The 17,416-nt window shown below is 50.0% G+C and overlaps 5 protein-coding genes across 5 annotated transcripts; 1 reads left to right on the forward strand and 4 right to left on the reverse strand.

Moving 5' to 3' along the window:
* Positions 1-2,703: 2,703 nt before the first annotated feature.
* On the reverse strand, positions 2,704-3,762 carry AtWU_03231 (RNA-binding ATPase activator ESF2; the record flags this gene model as incomplete). The annotated part of the gene is made up of 1 exon (XM_035498344.1): positions 2,704-3,762. One exon carries the CDS (start codon positions 3,760-3,762, stop codon positions 2,704-2,706), a length of 1,059 nt encoding a protein of 352 aa, XP_035354237.1.
* A 643-nt stretch (positions 3,763-4,405) lies between these two features.
* Positions 4,406-5,788, reverse strand: AtWU_03232 (coenzyme A transporter; the record flags this gene model as incomplete). Its single annotated transcript, XM_035498345.1, has 2 exons — positions 4,406-5,380; positions 5,456-5,788. 2 exons carry the CDS (start codon positions 5,786-5,788, stop codon positions 4,406-4,408), a joined length of 1,308 nt encoding a protein of 435 aa, XP_035354238.1.
* Positions 5,789-6,646: 858 nt separating this feature from the next.
* AtWU_03233 (DDT domain protein) lies at positions 6,647-10,043 on the reverse strand (the record flags this gene model as incomplete). The annotated part of the gene is made up of 7 exons (XM_035498346.1): positions 6,647-7,712; positions 7,791-9,394; positions 9,451-9,467; positions 9,530-9,632; positions 9,688-9,831; positions 9,885-9,950; positions 10,041-10,043. The coding sequence occupies 7 exons, from the start codon at positions 10,041-10,043 to the stop codon at positions 6,647-6,649; spliced, it is 3,003 nt and encodes a 1,000-aa protein (XP_035354239.1).
* A 2,805-nt stretch (positions 10,044-12,848) lies between these two features.
* AtWU_03234 (dolichyl-P-Glc:Glc1Man(9)GlcNAc(2)-PP-dolichol alpha-1,3-glucosyltransferase ALG8) lies at positions 12,849-14,664 on the reverse strand (the record flags this gene model as incomplete). Its single annotated transcript, XM_035498347.1, has 6 exons — positions 12,849-13,373; positions 13,426-13,565; positions 13,621-14,114; positions 14,171-14,364; positions 14,430-14,508; positions 14,588-14,664. 6 exons carry the CDS (start codon positions 14,662-14,664, stop codon positions 12,849-12,851), a joined length of 1,509 nt encoding a protein of 502 aa, XP_035354240.1.
* A 669-nt stretch (positions 14,665-15,333) lies between these two features.
* On the forward strand, positions 15,334-16,919 carry AtWU_03235 (putative lectin family integral membrane protein; the record flags this gene model as incomplete). Its single annotated transcript, XM_035498348.1, has 7 exons — positions 15,334-15,422; positions 15,486-15,552; positions 15,611-15,681; positions 15,737-15,917; positions 15,965-16,159; positions 16,213-16,729; positions 16,792-16,919. The coding sequence occupies 7 exons, from the start codon at positions 15,334-15,336 to the stop codon at positions 16,917-16,919; spliced, it is 1,248 nt and encodes a 415-aa protein (XP_035354241.1).
* Positions 16,920-17,416: the final 497 nt, after the last annotated feature.

The following is a 17,416-nucleotide window of genomic DNA, read 5'->3' on the forward strand; positions in this document are numbered from 1 at the left end:
GTAATATGTGCACTCTTTACGACGTCCAATTTATTGTCCTGCTAACTGCATTTCTATGAGAAGATGTCTCAGAGTACTCTACCCAAGATGAATGCTCGTTCTTTGTGTTGCTATAATCCCGCTTGATTTTGTTTCCTATTAGACAAGGGCCAATACAGCATTTGCCCGACAAATCCGATCTCATATCAACTCTATGGAATCATGAATCTTCAGAGACAATTCCAGTAACCCCGAATCATTTGACTATTTATATCATATCTGGTTGCTGCTCTACACAACAGCTCACCGACTACCGATTCGATGCGTGCCTAAAATTTAGCTACTGGTCACCTGTTCTTCTGTCAAGCTCAGATGCCCTCGTTTCCAACTCTAATAGCACAGTGACGATGGAAATCCTCGAAATCTCTCCACTAAACATGATGGCTCAACGCAGTGCGACAAGATGATCTCTGTCCAAATAGGCACTAATCTCTATGTTGCATAATATGACGAGCCCGTCCAGCTGGACCTTGGAAATGGCACACTTGGCTTGCTTCCTTTACTGCGTTAAGCAAGATAACCTACTGACGAACGAAGGTGTTTTCTATGGGAGAAACATCAGTGAGCAGGACAAGAACAGCTGTATGGGCGTTGAAAGGAGTACTAGTGGAGCTGCGCTCTCCTAGTCAAATCAACAAACGCATGAGAGTAAGTTGGTAGTTGTCTCAAAATGCTAGATTTAGCTGATGGTGCAGCCCATGGTCAGATGTCGCCGATGGAATTAGGTAACGCACTCGTATTGCAATTCGCTGTTGCGCTTGTTGCCCAAGGATAATGGCTCGTGTGCAGTATCTGGATTTAGAGGAGGTCGCGTCGGATAGCGAGAGTGACTTTGACGGATACGTGACGTCTCCTGAGGTTGCCAATCTCGTTTCCGCGTTCCCCGTCTTCGTGCCCATCCTTTGAGGGGTTCCTGGGTTGAGATGTGGTTTGGTTGGCGAATTTGGGACGGAATGAGCTGGGTACGTTTGCGCATCGCCTACTACCAAAGAAGGGCAGTGTCGTTGCAGGAACTTTACTGCAATACCGGCAATAAACCTTCACTCTTATTAGCGACCCTCATTTAACGCCCCTTGGCGTTTTCCCTTCCTTATAATCGAAGCAAAGTCTACCGCAACTGGAGGAAACCTATACCAAGCACAAAATCAAGTTGCAGTCAGCGGTTCGGCAGCACTTAAGATATTTGAAGCCCTTTCTTATCTACAAGACCTGCAAGAAGAATATAAGAAATTCACTGAAAATACTACTGGGCTAGTCCAAGAGTCTGGATATATTCCCTGCTTTGTGCTCCAGCACTCTGGATAAAGCACCTGATAGTACCATCTGGTTTATAAATACAACTCGGACAATATGTAGCTGTACACAATCAGAACCTACCCAGCCCCCCTGGCTGTTATCCCCTCGAAGTCACTTCTATTACTCACTGGGCTCTACAGCAGGGCCGTACATATTTCAGAACTCTGAACAATCAAGATCAAAGAAAGGGGTTTCGCGATTGGATCACGCGTGATAGGCCGCCAATCGCATGCGAAGCGGAAGCATGAGTGGACCAGAATCCTCAAAAACCTACCGAGACTTTACAGCAATTAGCATTCTGTTCTTTACGGATCCGGAGTGGTGATGACATTCCCCCCTCCCAGCACCGCATGGTCTTTGTTGAGTATTCTGCTATTGAAAGGCGCCAGTACACACGCTGGTGGAAACAGCTTCGGTCGAGATTATGGATGCCCAACAAGGATGGACAGATGATTGTCAACCAGCGTAGCTGGAGAGAATTGAGCCTGGTTACAAGTTGGCTGTGGTTCCGATATACACACAATCCTAACTTTCCTGACTATATGAGTGGTTGCTTTGAACTGGCGGTTTGTGATGAGGCACATTATCTGCAGGACAGAACCTCTGGGACTTCACTATCAGTATAGTGGTTGTAGGTCTTCTTTAATCTGCTTATGGCAGCAACACCTTCTTTCATTACTCGGAAAATATATTCTAATGGATATCTTGACTACTGCTCTATGATACCTTGGACGCTTCCCACCTGAGTTCCGATTAGCTGGCGTCTCACAGAAATCACCTGGTGTCAATCAATTTCTTTCACCAAAGCACATTCTTTCTCGGTTGATATATGACACGATCAATGCTACCCAAATAAAATCACGGCTCAAGGAACTGACGGTACAGCACAGCATGGCTTCGACTATTTTGACCGAAGCAGAGCCTCTCGAGAGTATTTGAAGGCACTGCTTTCACACGCGCATATCTTCCCACAGAAACCGCAGTATTAGAATCTACCGGAGTAGCTGGTCTTGATTAAAATGGAACATCCATTGTCGGTGTGTTGTATCGTTGATCACAGCTTCGTTCAATGTCAAGCAGGACTAAAATTAATCTAGTCTTTGCGGACGCTACTGGTATCGGGACGGTAAGCTAGGGTTTTAGGAGAGGGCATCATTATGCTTTGACATGGTCATGAGGAGCAATCTCATTTAACGCATGGAAAACCTTCTTCTCTATGTACAGCCTAAGGAACAGATCTCCGTATCTATACCCATACTATAGTGCTAGCATACACCACCACATCCATAGACCAATGAACAAGACAATAGGGATATCTATTAACCAAGAAAAGGAAACCTAGACTACATAAACGAAAATAGTAGTAGATCAGAAAATCTTCCCCAACACCCTCTTCGTATCATTTCCCAACTTCCCCGGATCCTCCACACTCTTATCCCTCCCCAACTTAACCTCGTTCTGCTTAAACACCATCCTAACATCCCTCGCACTATCCTTCTTCTTCTTCCCCTTCTCCTCATTCTTCTTCTGAATCCCCTCAATAACCTTGCCCTTCTCATACCCCTCCAAGAACACCTTATCCTCCTTCCTAGCCCTCGAATCCTCCACCCTCTTCCTCGCCTCCCTCTCCGACCTCTCCCTCTGCACCTGCTCCATCAGATCCGCCCACCGGAACCCCTTCAAATACTTCATATTCCACACATCATCATGATACCACCCGCCCTTCTTACCCCCGATAATCGTCGCATTCAACGTCTCCGCACAAATCTTCGCCGTCTTCTTCGACGCAAACTCAACCCATCCATCCGAGTACGTCTTCCGCTTATTAGATCTCCGACGAGGCGCACTAGCAGGGCGGACTTCAGGCGACAAGAACACCCTCGTAATCGGCCCGAACGACCGCGTCTCGAGAAGGTTCTTGAGCGCAAACGGTTTCAGGTACGGAGGCAGGGAGGAGAAGTAAATCACGCCCGTTTTGTTCTTCTTAGGCGCCTTCTTGGCTTTGTCGAGCGGTTTCTTGCTTGTTGATTTCTTGGAGGAGGATTCTTCTGTGGTTTCCGTTCTGGCGTCCAGGTAGTGGTCTTCGTCGTTATCACTCATTTTGTCCTCCTCATCTTCATCCTCATCCTCCGATCCAGCAGCAGCAGCCTGTTTCTTGCTCTTCTTGCTCCTCCCCTTCATAACCACTCTCTCATCCTCACTATCTCCCAACCCAACCCCGTTATCAGAATCCTCATCCTCCGAACCATCGTTCAAGCCGTGTAGATCGCTCGTCGACTGCACTGGTTGCGTGCGCCGGCGCTTCACGGCCCGGCCTTTGCTCTTTTCTTGCTCCGCTGCTTCGGAGTCGTAGCCGCGGTCGTCGTTGCCGGATTCGGCGTCGCTTTCGACGATGTCGAGGAAGTCGTTGCGCTTGCGGGTGGTCATTATGCTAGATGTATTCGTATCTTGTATCTTGTGTATGTGAGGGGAGAAATGAGAAAAACAGAAGTATTGGATTTGGAGATGATTGCAGAGAAGTTCATCGAACGGGAACTTTTTTTGGGTGGTCTGTGCGCCGCCGTGGGTGGCCAATCGGAGGGGTGGATTTTCGGACTTCCTTCACCTCCTCCAGGATCTAGATACTTCGATGTACCACTCCCCTCTACAGGTTGTAGATTGACGATTCATAATCTGTGATGTACGAGGATGATACTAGGTACAGAAGAAGTGATGATGGACTTAATAAGGAGTAACACTTGGCTGGATGATATAACGGTTCTCTTTGTATGATTGCATATGATCGCGATAAGATGTAGATCGCTCCAACTATCAACCGATCGCAGCTATCAGCTCTCACTGAGATAGTGCGCAGCGCTAGCCATTCTAAAATGTATATGTATATACAATATTCCGTCATCCGTTCCCATGGAAGCCGAGCCCAGACCAGGCTCTCGTACATGCGATAATTTGGGTATGAACAAATGCAGGTGCAGGTATCGAATCCAACGACGCCAACTCGGTATATATCTAGACAATGAAAAAAAGATGAAAACAAGTTCTGCAGATCCACAGTGGTTTAGTTTGGTTCTTAAATGCCAAGTCTTCCCTTCAACCGGTCATAAACGAAGAATCCGGTGGCCGTCATCGGAATCACCTTGAGGTATCCGATCGTCAGCCCAACCCAGAAGCCACGGAAGCCCCGTTCAAGGAATATCGTGCGGGCGGTCTCGACAATGCCGAGTCGGTGGCCATCGCCGACGACGCCGCCGACTTGCATGCGTCGTCGCATCACTTCGAACGGATACGAGGAAGTCTGTGACACAACACCCGCGATCGCTCCGGAGAAAAGCTCCGCAGCGGCGGTTAGTTGCTGCCGATGATGTTTCTTCGGGTGTCCGGTTTCTTCGAATTCAGGTATCGTGGTGTAAGGGGATAGCGTCGGCGATTTCAGCCAATCACCAACGGTGTCATGGGTGAGGAAGGATATTCCGGCGTAGGGAAGCATTCCCATGAGAGTCGGGCCGAATCCGCGGTAAAAGTTGGCCAGCCCAGAACGAGGAACAACTTTGTTCACCGTCGATGAGAGACTCTCTGCAGTGGCGGTCACTGGGGCTTCTTTTACAGATGCCCCCGTCGATGATGGCATAGTGACCCGCTCGTTGTAAATCTGTCGTATGATATCGCGGAACGACGAGCGAGATGTGTGTTTCGTCTCAAATGCTAAGCGTACTCGAATAAGTTCTAACGGATACGTAAAGAAGACAGAAGTCATGCCGGCCATGCTTCCAGAGACGAGTCGGCGCAGCGGTGTTTCCTTGTCGCGCGACGGAATCACCACCGCTCGGATCTGCTCGTAGGCGAGGAACTTGATAGCGGCATAGGGGAAAATGCGGAGTAATGTCGCCGAATGGCCCTTGAAAAGACCTCTGGGGCCCTCATGGCGCCTGATATCGCGAACTGCAGATATTAAGCCAAACCAGCTACCGGAATACTTGGCGAATTGTGGATTGGACGCTTGAAACAGGATCTTGACGCGGTCGAGAGGAGCGACAACAGTTTTGGCCTAGGTGACACAAATTAGTCCATCACGTCCGGTTCGCATTCCGATCCTCTGCGTTCCTGCAGAAGCAAAACTCACCGCACATCCCGCCAAACCCCCCGCCACTCCACTTCGTAATAAGTAGTCCACGCTCCGCTTGTTGACTTCTTGTGTTGCGCCACGGCTCTTTTGCGACGGACGCGGGGTGGAGGCATCGTCGACGGCGGTCGTCTGCGCCGTACCCACGGCTAGGCGATCAGTTGCATCGCCTGGTGTCGAGCCTCGGGCCGGTCTCGACTGTGCGACCTGCTCCATCTGAGGAGAGAACGATTGGGAATTGTTTACGGATGGTGATGTAGGACGAAACTGTGAGGGGTCGGATCCGGTAGTAGAAGAGTCAGGCTGAGCATGGTCCGAAATGACAGCCGACATGAGCACAAGACTGGCACGAGACCCGGTGCTTCTTCGGGGGGTGATCTGAGGAGACTGCAGCAAGGTCTGTCGCGGGCTAGCGGAGGATCGGGGCCATGGAGATAGGATGCCGCGGGGTGAATAGTCAGAAAGATATCTTCTCACGCCGGAGATAAGTTCAACAAGAGGGGAGTCAGATAACAAAAGAAAGGCCTAATAGCGAGCAACGCCCCAGACACCAGGCGTAGGATGATAAAGCATCGTCATGGTGGCACTCCGTCGGGCGGCCTGAAGAGCGGAAACTCAGAATCGCCGGGGATGACGTTACGGGCTGACATGCCGATACCAGCCGCTGCCACTTCCCAGTCAGCTGAATACCGTCACATAACACCTCGGCTTCCGAGTGGCGGGCGGTCGTATTTTTCCGGATTTGGACGGCCAACCGCAGCCGCGGCGTTACTCATCCGGAGATAAAGATAGCTAACTCCACCACTTAATACTTAGATCAACTATACCAGTATCCCCTCTATTCGTCTTCTCGGTAGATAATGTACAATCCCCGCGAGTTAGGGGCAGGCAGTTCTCTTTCCTTTTGAACAGTTATATATATACTTGGCAATGCCTTGTAAATCTCATCCTCCGCAGCCCAGCAACACTCCCCTTTCCCGTCTATCACGAACTCAAGTATAACATAGAATGGAAATATATGCGGGAAATCAAAAGCATCATGGTCGCGTCGCTCATGCAATTCTATCGATATACTAACCTTTTTTGGGTTGCTGACAACTCCAAGTATCCTCAGCAATGCATGCAGTTCAACCCCCAGAAACACCTGTATGTCCAAAAACCAAAATGAAAAAGAAGCCTCGATGGGCTGCTTTAAAAGTTGTATCTGGTGCCCTGTCGTGTAAGCGGTTTGCCTTGACGGTTGGTCGCCTTGATTTCTTTGGGCTCATCCGTCATCCTCTTCGCCCGCTTCGTCGGCCGTGAAGCATCCACATGAAGATGACCATTGTCCGACAATGCCGTGGTATTGCGCCAACGCATGCAGCGATGCTTATTATCATCCACATACGTCTTGTTCCGCGTTATCATGCGCTTGGCCGGGACATCCTCCGACTCCTCGTCGTCGGACGTCGGCTGTAGGTACTCTTTGCGGTGTTTCATGTACTTCACGATATTATCACGCTGCAGCAGCAATTCCTTGCGGAGTTTGGACTCGCGGTGGCCTCGCGAATCAAGCCAGTCGAGAAGTGCGTCGATCGACTCTGGGTCCTCGTAGTAGCCCCATTCGGTGGCATTGGTGAGTCTGGTATGTCCTTCCTCGGTCTTCTTGCGCTCCGCGGGAGTAGTCTGGAAGTCCTTCTGGTATTGTTTCCTCAGATCATCTGAGACGTCGATGAACCCTACACGCTCCATCTCATCGGGTCCTTGAACCCATAGGCGACCGTTGGCGTACTGCGCTTCTGCCGTTGAGCTATTGGGCATCCCACCGTATGGCATGGCGTTGCGCTCGAACCACCAATAGCGGTTGCAAAACCGATCCTTTCCAAGACACCTGGTCCGCGGGCAGTCGGCTTCTCTTAGATCATTATCGACGACATTGATCTTATTTTCAAGCTTCTGGATGTTGGCCTTTTGGTCCTCGATTTTCTTAAGCACTCGTTGGAACTGTTTGGAGCCCTTGGGTTGCTTGGCGAGTTGTTCTTTTCTCTCGCGTTCTTCCTCCTGCTTGCGCTTACGTTCAAGCGCCCGGTCTATGCCTCCACGAAGCGTCCGCTGAGGAACCTCTTCCTCATCCGAATCCACAGCTTCCGAATCGCCATCCACGCCTGTCATTTTGGAATCTTCCAGGGCTTCCAACTCAGGTGCTGGGCTGGGTGACTTTTCCGGTTCGGGCTGCAGAGCTTTGCGCTCCTGATGTAACCGGCGGAGTTCTTCAAGACTGTGATCATAAAAAAGTTAGCCAGTCTATCGCAAAAGCTTTTGTGCAAACGGAATCAGTTCAACAAGATATACATACGCTGCCTTGCGCGCCTTCTGGTACTCGATCTTCTCCTTCCGGAACTCGGTCATCTGGTTACTGCACTCCTCCAGATAGTTGCGGATGGCTTTAGTCTCTAGGCTGAGCATGCAGATGATCTGGAGAGCCTGGACGCGCAGGTTCACATCCAGCGTAGAGTACTGAGCTTGCGCAGTCTCCTGGGTGGGTTCCGCGTCCAATGGAGCTAGGTGCTTCAGTATCTCATTGCACACCTTCTCCATCCGTGGACGGGCGGACAACTGGTGCAGGAGTCCAATCATCACCATTTCCCAACCCCCGTTTCGGAAATCACGCTTCCGCAGGCGATCGATCCAGCCGTACTCCCCAAACATCTCCGCAGCGCGATGAATCTTGACCTCCACGGAGCTCGACCGATCCCGGTCCGCCTGCGCTTTGAGATTCTCTGCTTCAGCCTTCGCCAGGCTACTCCGAGTGGTCATTCTCGTGACCACTGGCTCAGGTTCGGGTGTCGGTTCGTCCTCCTCTTCCTCGTCTTCCTCCTCAGATTCGTCCTCTTCTTCGTCTGGAAGTTCCGGTAGAGATATCTGGACAGCGCCATTGTCATCCTTCTCCGCATTGACCAACTTCTTCAGGACGGCGCAGTGCATCTCCACGAATAGCTCGCAGTCCACGTCCTCAGATGAAAACCGCATAGCCTGGACGAAATCATCGAAAGTGAAAGAATCGAGCTGGAAAACTTCGCAATAGACGTTAAGAGTGTTCCATGTTTCCAGAAGACGCCCGACTGATTCCAAGTCAATATCATCATGCAGGAGATCAGCATCCTCGGGATCATCGGTCTCGTCCACGGTCAAGAACTTCAATTCCGGGCGTTGCTTCTTCTTTTCGCGGTCTGGTGCAATATCGAGATCCTCAATAGGGTACTTGATTGGGGGAGGAGATGGCTCCTTGGGAGGCTCGGCTTTGACGACAACCGCAGGGGCAGGCTGTGGCTTCTTTTCCGTCTCCTGGGTCTTGGTGGATCGGGCTGCTCCGTTTGTGGGCTTATTGGCGACAACAAAAGTCGGGTTGCCGTTGAGCGAGCGTTGGTATTCGAGGAACTGTGCTTCTTTGTTCCGGGCCATATCCTGTTGGGAAGGCTTGCCTTTCTGGCCCTTTACCGCGGGCTTCAACTCGGGTAATTGCTGGGATGCGAAAAAGCCAAAGAAGCCTTCCTGGTCCGCTTTTTTCATCGCCTTCTTCTCTGCAACCTTTGCCCCGTACTGCAGGTGCTTTGGTACTTCAGTCGGAATCCTAAACTCCTCCGCAATAGAAGGTTTCACCAGCCACGGCGCACCATTCCACGATTCTCGAGTTACGTTGTTTTTGATGAACGCACGCAGCATTTGCTTGGTGAATGTCTTCCGGTCGCGAGTGATGTGCTCCTGGTCCAGTAGCGCCTCTTCATTCGGACGATCCGTAACTTTGACGAGATACGTGGAATAGGCTGGCCTTTTAAGTGTTCCATCGGGGTTGAGCTGGTCCGGAAAATTGACTTTGTCTCGGATTGTGCCGTGAAGACGAGTATTATCATCCAGTAAAATCAGGACGGGTTCTCCTGGGTAAAAATCCTGCTTAAACTCCTAATACTAGTTAGCGACATGCAAATCGGCAAATATATTCCAAACCACGTAATTACCTCGTAAACTTCATCCACTAAAATGCGCATGTTAGCTTCCACTTAAGATGTCCATGATATCGACCATCTATGTACATACCAAGGTTATCGACCCGCGATACTGTGGAGAACTGAAGTCGGCGCAGAATGGGTTCTTTGAGGGCATCGGGGAATGCGCTGTTAACTTCGCGCGATTCCTCCATCTAACAGGACGTTAGCGTCTGGGAACAAGAAAGCGCGAATAAGTCTCTCGCATACTTCGCTTCGAAGAGCCTCGAAAAACGTCAGGCCCGAGTGGCCTGTTATCTCGCAAATGAACCTCCGCTGCTTGTAGAAATCCATTCTTTGCAGATACGGTTCATAGTTGACGAAAACTTCGTTGGTCTCCGGGATAACCCAGACCTGCAATCTCATGTCAGCAGGTACGTCGATCGAAAGTTGAGGGGTATGCATGCCTCGGAGCTGTCATCTTCAATGACCGGTCGAGGAAGGTACTGGACCGGTTTCCGCTTGAACAATACCTAAACAGCCAAGTCAGTCTCGTTGGAATTTTCTTCCTGCCATCCATTCCGTTTCATAGCCAGCGCATTGTGGAATATTTCGCGACATACCATGGTCCTTCAAGGAATATTAGTTATAATACGATCGATCATAGACTGCTCGGGGTGGTGGAAAGCATGGATGTGACTAGAAAGCGCAAACAATAGTTAGTTATACGTATGACAGAGACAAAGGACAAAGAATCCAGAAGATAAAGAGCAATGCGCGGTGCAAAAAGAACCCAAAGCACGTAAAAGACTCATTGTGCTTTAAGACGTGGGTTCGATGCGAAATGCCTGCGCGCGGAGAGATCCTTGGGATCCATAAAAGGCGACCCGATGGCGCATCTGCAAGCCTGGGCAGTCGCCAACGAACATTCGAGGTCTGCATGGGAGTGTAGATCGCGGATTTACTCACACGACGCGTGTTCAATCGCGCTTCACACCAGTTTCGCGGACCCGGGGCGACCAAGACACGAGACGAGGGAAGCGTGGAGCCGCAAGCTCAGTCGAAAGTGGAGTCGAGATCTAGATGCGGGTATAATATCTCAGGGAGACGGGGCTGCGTGCGGGGAAGATGCGCGAGGCGTGAGGGATAGCAGCAGTGAAGAAGAGGCACTGAGAGAGAAGGCGAAGAGAAGAAAGAGAAGAGGAGGAGAAGGCAGAAAGGAGAGAAGCGGTCGCCGCAAAAGAGCGACGGCAGAACCGGGCCCCATGAGGATCATTGCGGCAAGTGGTGGGAGGGCCGCCGAGGCACCGGGCACGGTGATTGGCCGAGAGGAGGAGAACAGAACGGACAAGACGTCGGGCGGACGCTCGGTAGGGATTCGCTGCCGCTATACCGCTTCGGGCTGCTTCTCCTTCCCTTAACCCTCTCCCACTCCCCGTCTTTGCCCCCCAGTGCCCTTTTCCTGTCTGCTCGTCCCTCTCTTCCCCCCATTACCCCCATGTTTTTGCACTCATTCGACTCGTCATTTCCCGGAGATTATTCTGAGATAAATTTGGTCTTGCCTGTACCGATTCTGTTCCCTTTACCTGGCTCTATCTGATCACGGCCTAACCCGTCTGCGGGGACGATCTCACTGGCCTTGCGACTCGAGGTCAACAAGCTTGTAGATTTGCGGCCACATCCAGATTTACATACCGTTCTGACTTGCTACAATCATATACTTTGAGTTTCTGGTAATTTAGTGCTACTACTATTGTCGTAGCAAGCTGTTCGTTCTGTTTGTGTCATGGTTCGACTTGACAGTTCTCGTGTAGTTTCACCCGGGTACTTGACCTGGTATCCATTCAATGCTCGGAGCTTGCCCATTCTCGCACCCACCTCGTTCTGACTCACTAGAAGCAGGTATGCGTATTATATCCCCTTTATCTGCATCCCCCGAACTAGCTTGGCTGAGATATTTGCTGCTACCGGATTATAGTCGGCTATAGTATCACTTTGCATGCTTGATCAGCTTATCATGTGTGCATGGTACCAGCTTGCCAGCTGATAATCAATATCTATTAAAGAGTATAGCCTGCTCTTTATGTATCTGGTACAGACAATCGGCGAAACTCGGTAGCAATCAACTTACACAGACTTGCACTCCATAGTGAGCAAGAGTAGCCCGGGCTTCTTAGCAGTATACCTAACGATTAGCAGAAGCTCCACTGATCTGATACTTTTGCATACAGCAAATACTAAAAAATAGCCAGTTATAGAGCAGGCGAGCTTTAGTCTCCGTCGCGTAAAATTCTTGCTCTCCGCTAGGTCATACATTGAAAGACTACCCTCAAACTATAGTCATCACGGCTACAGACCAGCTACAGACCACCATCATTTCTACAAACTAAATAATTCTCTTTCTATAGTCCCTGCTCTTATCCTCGCTTCATAGACAAAAAAGAGACTGATCTTCCAAGTTTTCAAACACTATTATCGCGATCAGGGTACAGTGTTGGCTAACTATAGGGTACATCAGCACCACCCACCGTATTCAACAATCCACAACAACAAAAACGGTACTTTCCTTTATCACTTGCATGAAGCTTGTTTACTGTCATAAACTACTCTAAATATATCACTACTCTCTTCTATGGTATTCGGAAACTGTCGTACAGACAAAGCCTTTCATGCAAGAACCCGAAAATAGAGGTTATGCAATCTCTGCCCCGTCGAGAAGAACAACATCAATTAAACGCCCACCATGTTACATTCTAGAAACACAGTCTACATGTAAGACATAAACCTAAAGCCACCTAAACAAACCCATAGTAAGTGAAACATCTCCCCGAACTCTTTCCTATCTGTCGTGTTCATTCTACTCACCCCCATAGTAACCCCAATCTGACCTATCACCCACCTAGATATATACTAGTAAGTACTTACCCAAAACAAACCACATTCCCCACAACAACGCAAGGCATATCCAACCGCTCCACCCATGAAAGGAATCCATTAGCTGATTATATCCCCAAATAGCACCCAATACTTGACTCACTCACATTGTGCATGAAACAAAGCATGAAGTGATAAAAGAAGAAGAAAGCAACGGAAGTCTCATCTGCAGTGTGACAATCCATGGGAACGATCCCGATGCGCGCTAAACTACATTGGGACTGATGGCTGATGATAAACTTTGCAAAACTGGCTGATCAAGTGGGTCCGAGTTCGGGCGATGGGTTGCACGTGGATGAGCCAAACTGAGCAAACTGGCGCGCACCGCGTCTGATGATTTAGGGCGGTGTGTACGTGTGTTGTGTGGTGCGGCTGGTTGTGGCGCGGGCGGTGGATTACATCATGATTCTTTATCCAACTTTTGTGTGAATATTATTTATTATGGTATTGAATTTTCAGCACTTTTTGGTATCTATATTTATACAGTTTGCTCTCTATCATGCTGTAAAGTAAACTACCATGAATCCAATCCAGCTACCCATGACTCCAACGGCAGAGTAACTGCTCATGAACATCAGGGGCAGGAATTGCAACCGCTCCAGTCCGAAAATGACCTGGTGCAGGATGGAGCAGTAGATGATCAGTGGGATGGCAATGGTTAGGTACAGCAGGGAGAAGCGATCGGCGACGAAGATCCGGCGTCGCTCGGAGACAGGTGCCACCTGATCAAATACGTAGAGGAACAGCACAAGCCACAGGACCGTGTAGACCGTTTTGATGGGGAATTCGGCGGCCGTAAAGAGTAAGGGGAACAAAGAAACGTGTCCGGCGACAGCCAGGGGGCGGAACGCGCTAAAGTAGCGCCGGTCTTTGAGCGCGATGAGGCTGAATGGGATGATGATCAGGAGTACCGCTTTCTCATGGACGTGCCAGCCGAACAGGAATGATGCATATCCGCACAGGGTGATGGCACCGACAAAAGTCTCCCATTCAGGGTTGCGCCAGAGCTTGATCAACGGGAGCTAGCGACCGTTAGCGGTGTTGCGCGCAATCAAACCGGATATAAAAACTTACCAACTGGAACAAGAAAGTCAAGATAAACGTGTGCTCCTTGGTGACTTCAGGAAGCACAGCGAAAGACGTGTCTCCGACGAGACCACGGGTGACACTGACCAGAGCGTCCTGATTGACTGGAAGACCCAACCGCGGAGCAACTGCACTAATTAGTTCCTCTGGACGAAAGCATGGGGTTATGATGATTAAACCTACGCTGGATCAAGATGCGATCAGTAAAAGAGTACATCGCCCAAACATTCGGGGCCCAGTACGCATGGCACAACCCTCTAGAGAAGGGGAAGAGCCTGTCCTTCAATTGAAGCAGTTGACCCCAGGAGGCGAACGGCCCGAAAGCCAAGGCAAACACGCCAACTACGCACACTCCGAGCTTGATGATGTTGAAGAAGCGAGGGCGGAAAATCGACTTCGGGTCCAGACAGTAGACCCTCAGCAAGTAGACGAAGTATGCCAAGGCGAGGTATAGATAGATGTGCTTCAGACATAACAAAACGGCAAAGCTGATCCCACTGTAGAGAAGAGTCGACTGCTTCCGAGCCAAAACGATTGACAAAATCAAGATGCCGTAAAGAAATCCGTTATACTGAAAGTGAATGTGGTCGATGATAAGCAGACCGGGGGACAAGAAGATGGACAGGCTGGCGATGTGCGCAAGATGTTTGTTTTGTTGCGATACCGACTTGACAAATCTGGTTGTTCCTAATCAGCAAGTCGAACGACGCAGAATATATTATGGACGAAATACCTGCTCAAAGCGAAGAGCATAACCAGCTCCGTGACGATAACCGTGGCCCTCTGGAAGTAGATTGTTTGCCATGAATCATGATTGAGGTTATTGACAATCAACATCGCTGGGTCTGCATAACGTGCTGCCTGGGAGAGTACCCATTCGAATGCCGCGAAAAAGGGAGGGTAGTCGAGTGTCCATTCCGACGTTTTCTAATCGTAAATCCGCAATTCAGTATGAATCACCCTTGAAGCGGTATGCGCTGGCGGGTACGTACCTCGTAGTACCATTCCTTGACGGGCAACGAGTGTGTAATCGCAAGCCAGTTTCGATGAACCTCAAAGTCGGTGGATTTGCTGCACGTTCCAGCCACGATTCAGCTGTGAGTTCTGCAACCTCGCGGTGCTGTTCTAGACCATTTGCGGACCAACGTACTATGCGGGGAACAAAAGGATTTTGAAAGCAGTTGCAACAATGGCGCACTGCGCCAAATAAGGGTATAGATCGGTCATTGGTAGATTTGCGCTTGACGCGCCGCCCGGAAAAGGAAAAGGAAAGGAGCGTGGGGCATGGAAAGGCGAGAGGAAGTTGTGCCAGTTCTGGGGAGGGAGAAGGATAGTAATGACAAGAATACTAGGCCCATGGAACCCATCCGGGGCGGGGAACACGTGACCGCGACAGGGGACGGGGAGCAGAAAGGCCAATCTGTCCCCTGCATTTCCCGGCAGATCTTCTGGTTACGATTTGCTGCGGCAATGGACTTGGCTTCGGACGTAGGAGTCCGTCACTCGGTCGTTCTCTCTAGCTTGGAAATTCGTCATCTGGTCGACTTCTCCCCCGCAACTACCTCTATTGCCAGGGAAATCCGTTTCTGCGTGATCGCCATTGTGGTTGGGTGGACCACCTCGCGCGTTGTCTCCGCCTTGTTGAACCGGAGATTGTCGTCGGACCAGTAACAAGATACACCAAGCTTACTCGGAGCTTCACCTTGCTTCTGCTTCTGCTTCTGCTTCTGCTTCTTATCTGGCTCTCCCACTATCAATCCCTCTCTATTTCTTACCCATTGACTGCTTCTGCTGTGCTTTGGATACATACTTAGCCTTTCCCCTCATTGTTGTTTGTTGAAACTTTAGTACCTGCATAACTTGTTTGCGTGACGAGCCTCCGATTGCATAGACATCATGAAGATCCCTGCTTCTCTCCTTTCTTTGGCTGCTGCTGCCGCAGCTCAATCGGTGATTGAAAGTTCCAGCTTTGGTTTCGGCCAGACGTAAGTGTCACTGTTCCAACCGGTCTCACCCGAGTCTATTCCTGATATACTAATGCCTCCCAGGTTATCAACAGATGGCGGTGCCATTTCTGGGTGGCAGACTGGAGGAGAATCGCACAATCCCGACATCGTATGCTGATCACTCCCATCATGAAGCTCGAGGCCATTGTGTACTAACTGCTCCTTAGCTTTCTAACAAGATTATCCTGACACCGCCTTACCCTGGCAACACAAGGGGATTTGCTTGGTCCCAGACTCCGTAAGTCCTGTCAGCGTCTGCTCTTTGTCTATTGAATATTGATCCGTTTCTATAGTGTATCGCAATCGGAATGGACTGCAGAGTTCCAATTCCGAGCGACTGGTCCCGAAAGGGGTGGAGGTAACCTCCAGCTCTGGTATGCCAAGGACGGCAAAGACAGAATTGGCACTTCCAGCATCTATACCGTCAACCAATTCGACGGTTTTGCTCTGGTCATTGACAGCCATGGCGGAAGGGTAAGTCAGAAGCTAGTGTCTGATGGCCAAAGCTAATTATTTGCCAGGGTGGAAGTGTGCGCGGGTTCCTCAACGATGGCACTACAGACTACAAGAGCCACAGAAGCGTTGATAGCTTGGCCTTTGGTCACTGCGACTACCCTTACCGCAACCTTGGACGGCCCTCTACCGTCCGCCTGAAGCACACCAAGTCTGTCTTCGAGGTCACTGTCGACGACAAGCTGTGCTTTTCCACCGACAAGGTGCGTCCATGCAAGTCACATCTCCATTAGCATCAACCTTCTAACCCAAGCAGGTCGCTCTCCCTACCGGCAACGTCTTTGGTCTTACCGCTGCAACCCCCGAGAACCCTGACTCCTTCGAAGTCTTCAAGTTCGTTCTCCAATCCGCCGAGTCTGGAGCAGGCAGCACTGTGCCCGTCCAACAGCAGAACACCAACCAGCAGCCCATTGCCGCTCAGCAACAGGCCGTTCCTCAACAGCAGCAGCAGGCACCCCCTGTCAACACTGGCTTCGAGCAGCAGTTTGCCGACCTGAGCAACCGCGTTCAGGGCGTTAACCAAGCCACCGACAACATCCTTCGTGAACTCGGAAGTCAAGACACCAAGGCCGCCAACCGCCAAGTCGAGCTCCTCCAGAAGCTCGCCAGCAAGGACCAGATCGCCAGCCTCGACGCCAGACTCCAGAAAATGGAACAGATGCTGCAGACCATCCAGCGTGACCTGGAGGGCAAGGACTACCACGGCCGCTTCAACCAGCTTCAGGAGACCTTGCGCTCGTCTCACCTCAGCTTGACCGAGAACCTCTTGGGAGGTAAGCACACCCACTTTCTTTTTTCAAACCATACGAATAGCAACTAACTCGCTCACTTACAGTCATCACATCCTCCGCCCCGCGCATGGGTTTCTTCATCTGCATGATCATCGCCTTCCAGGGTCTTCTTGCCGTGGCTTACATCATCTACAAGCGTCGCCGTGCGAACATGCCCAAGAAGTTCCTCTAAACTTCTCTCATCTCTCTTCCCCCTTGTACCTCTACCAATGACCTGAAATGACCTACCAGTCAGCCAGTCTGCGGTAACGAACGATATCACGAGAAACCCGACAGCGCCGTTGTACGGTGTGAGTGTTCCTTCTCTTCGTTATCTGAATAAACCATCATGTGTAACTATTCTTTTATCTTATACTAGCTAACGTTATATTATGTCGCGTTCCTTAAACTTACCCCCCTGGTCTTCTGTACATGTACATCTACAATTACTCTTGCTTGACTTTGATCTCGTTTACTTTCCTATGCGGTGAAGCGCAATATAGATAGATGGTCTGGTCTGGGGTCGATCAATCATATTCATCAAGCAATTTGTCTACTAGACAGCTTGCGATTCATAAAATTTAATATTAAAACATTAGACAAAATCATCCTATGATATTGATCATCCTTAGCCTACCTCATTCGACTCCAAATCCTCTGATAACATACAGCATACGAATTCTTATACCA

Source organism: Aspergillus tubingensis (assembly GCF_013340325.1).
Source record: "Aspergillus tubingensis WU-2223L DNA, scaffold_4, whole genome shotgun sequence".
Classification (NCBI taxonomy): domain Eukaryota; kingdom Fungi; phylum Ascomycota; class Eurotiomycetes; order Eurotiales; family Aspergillaceae; genus Aspergillus; species Aspergillus tubingensis.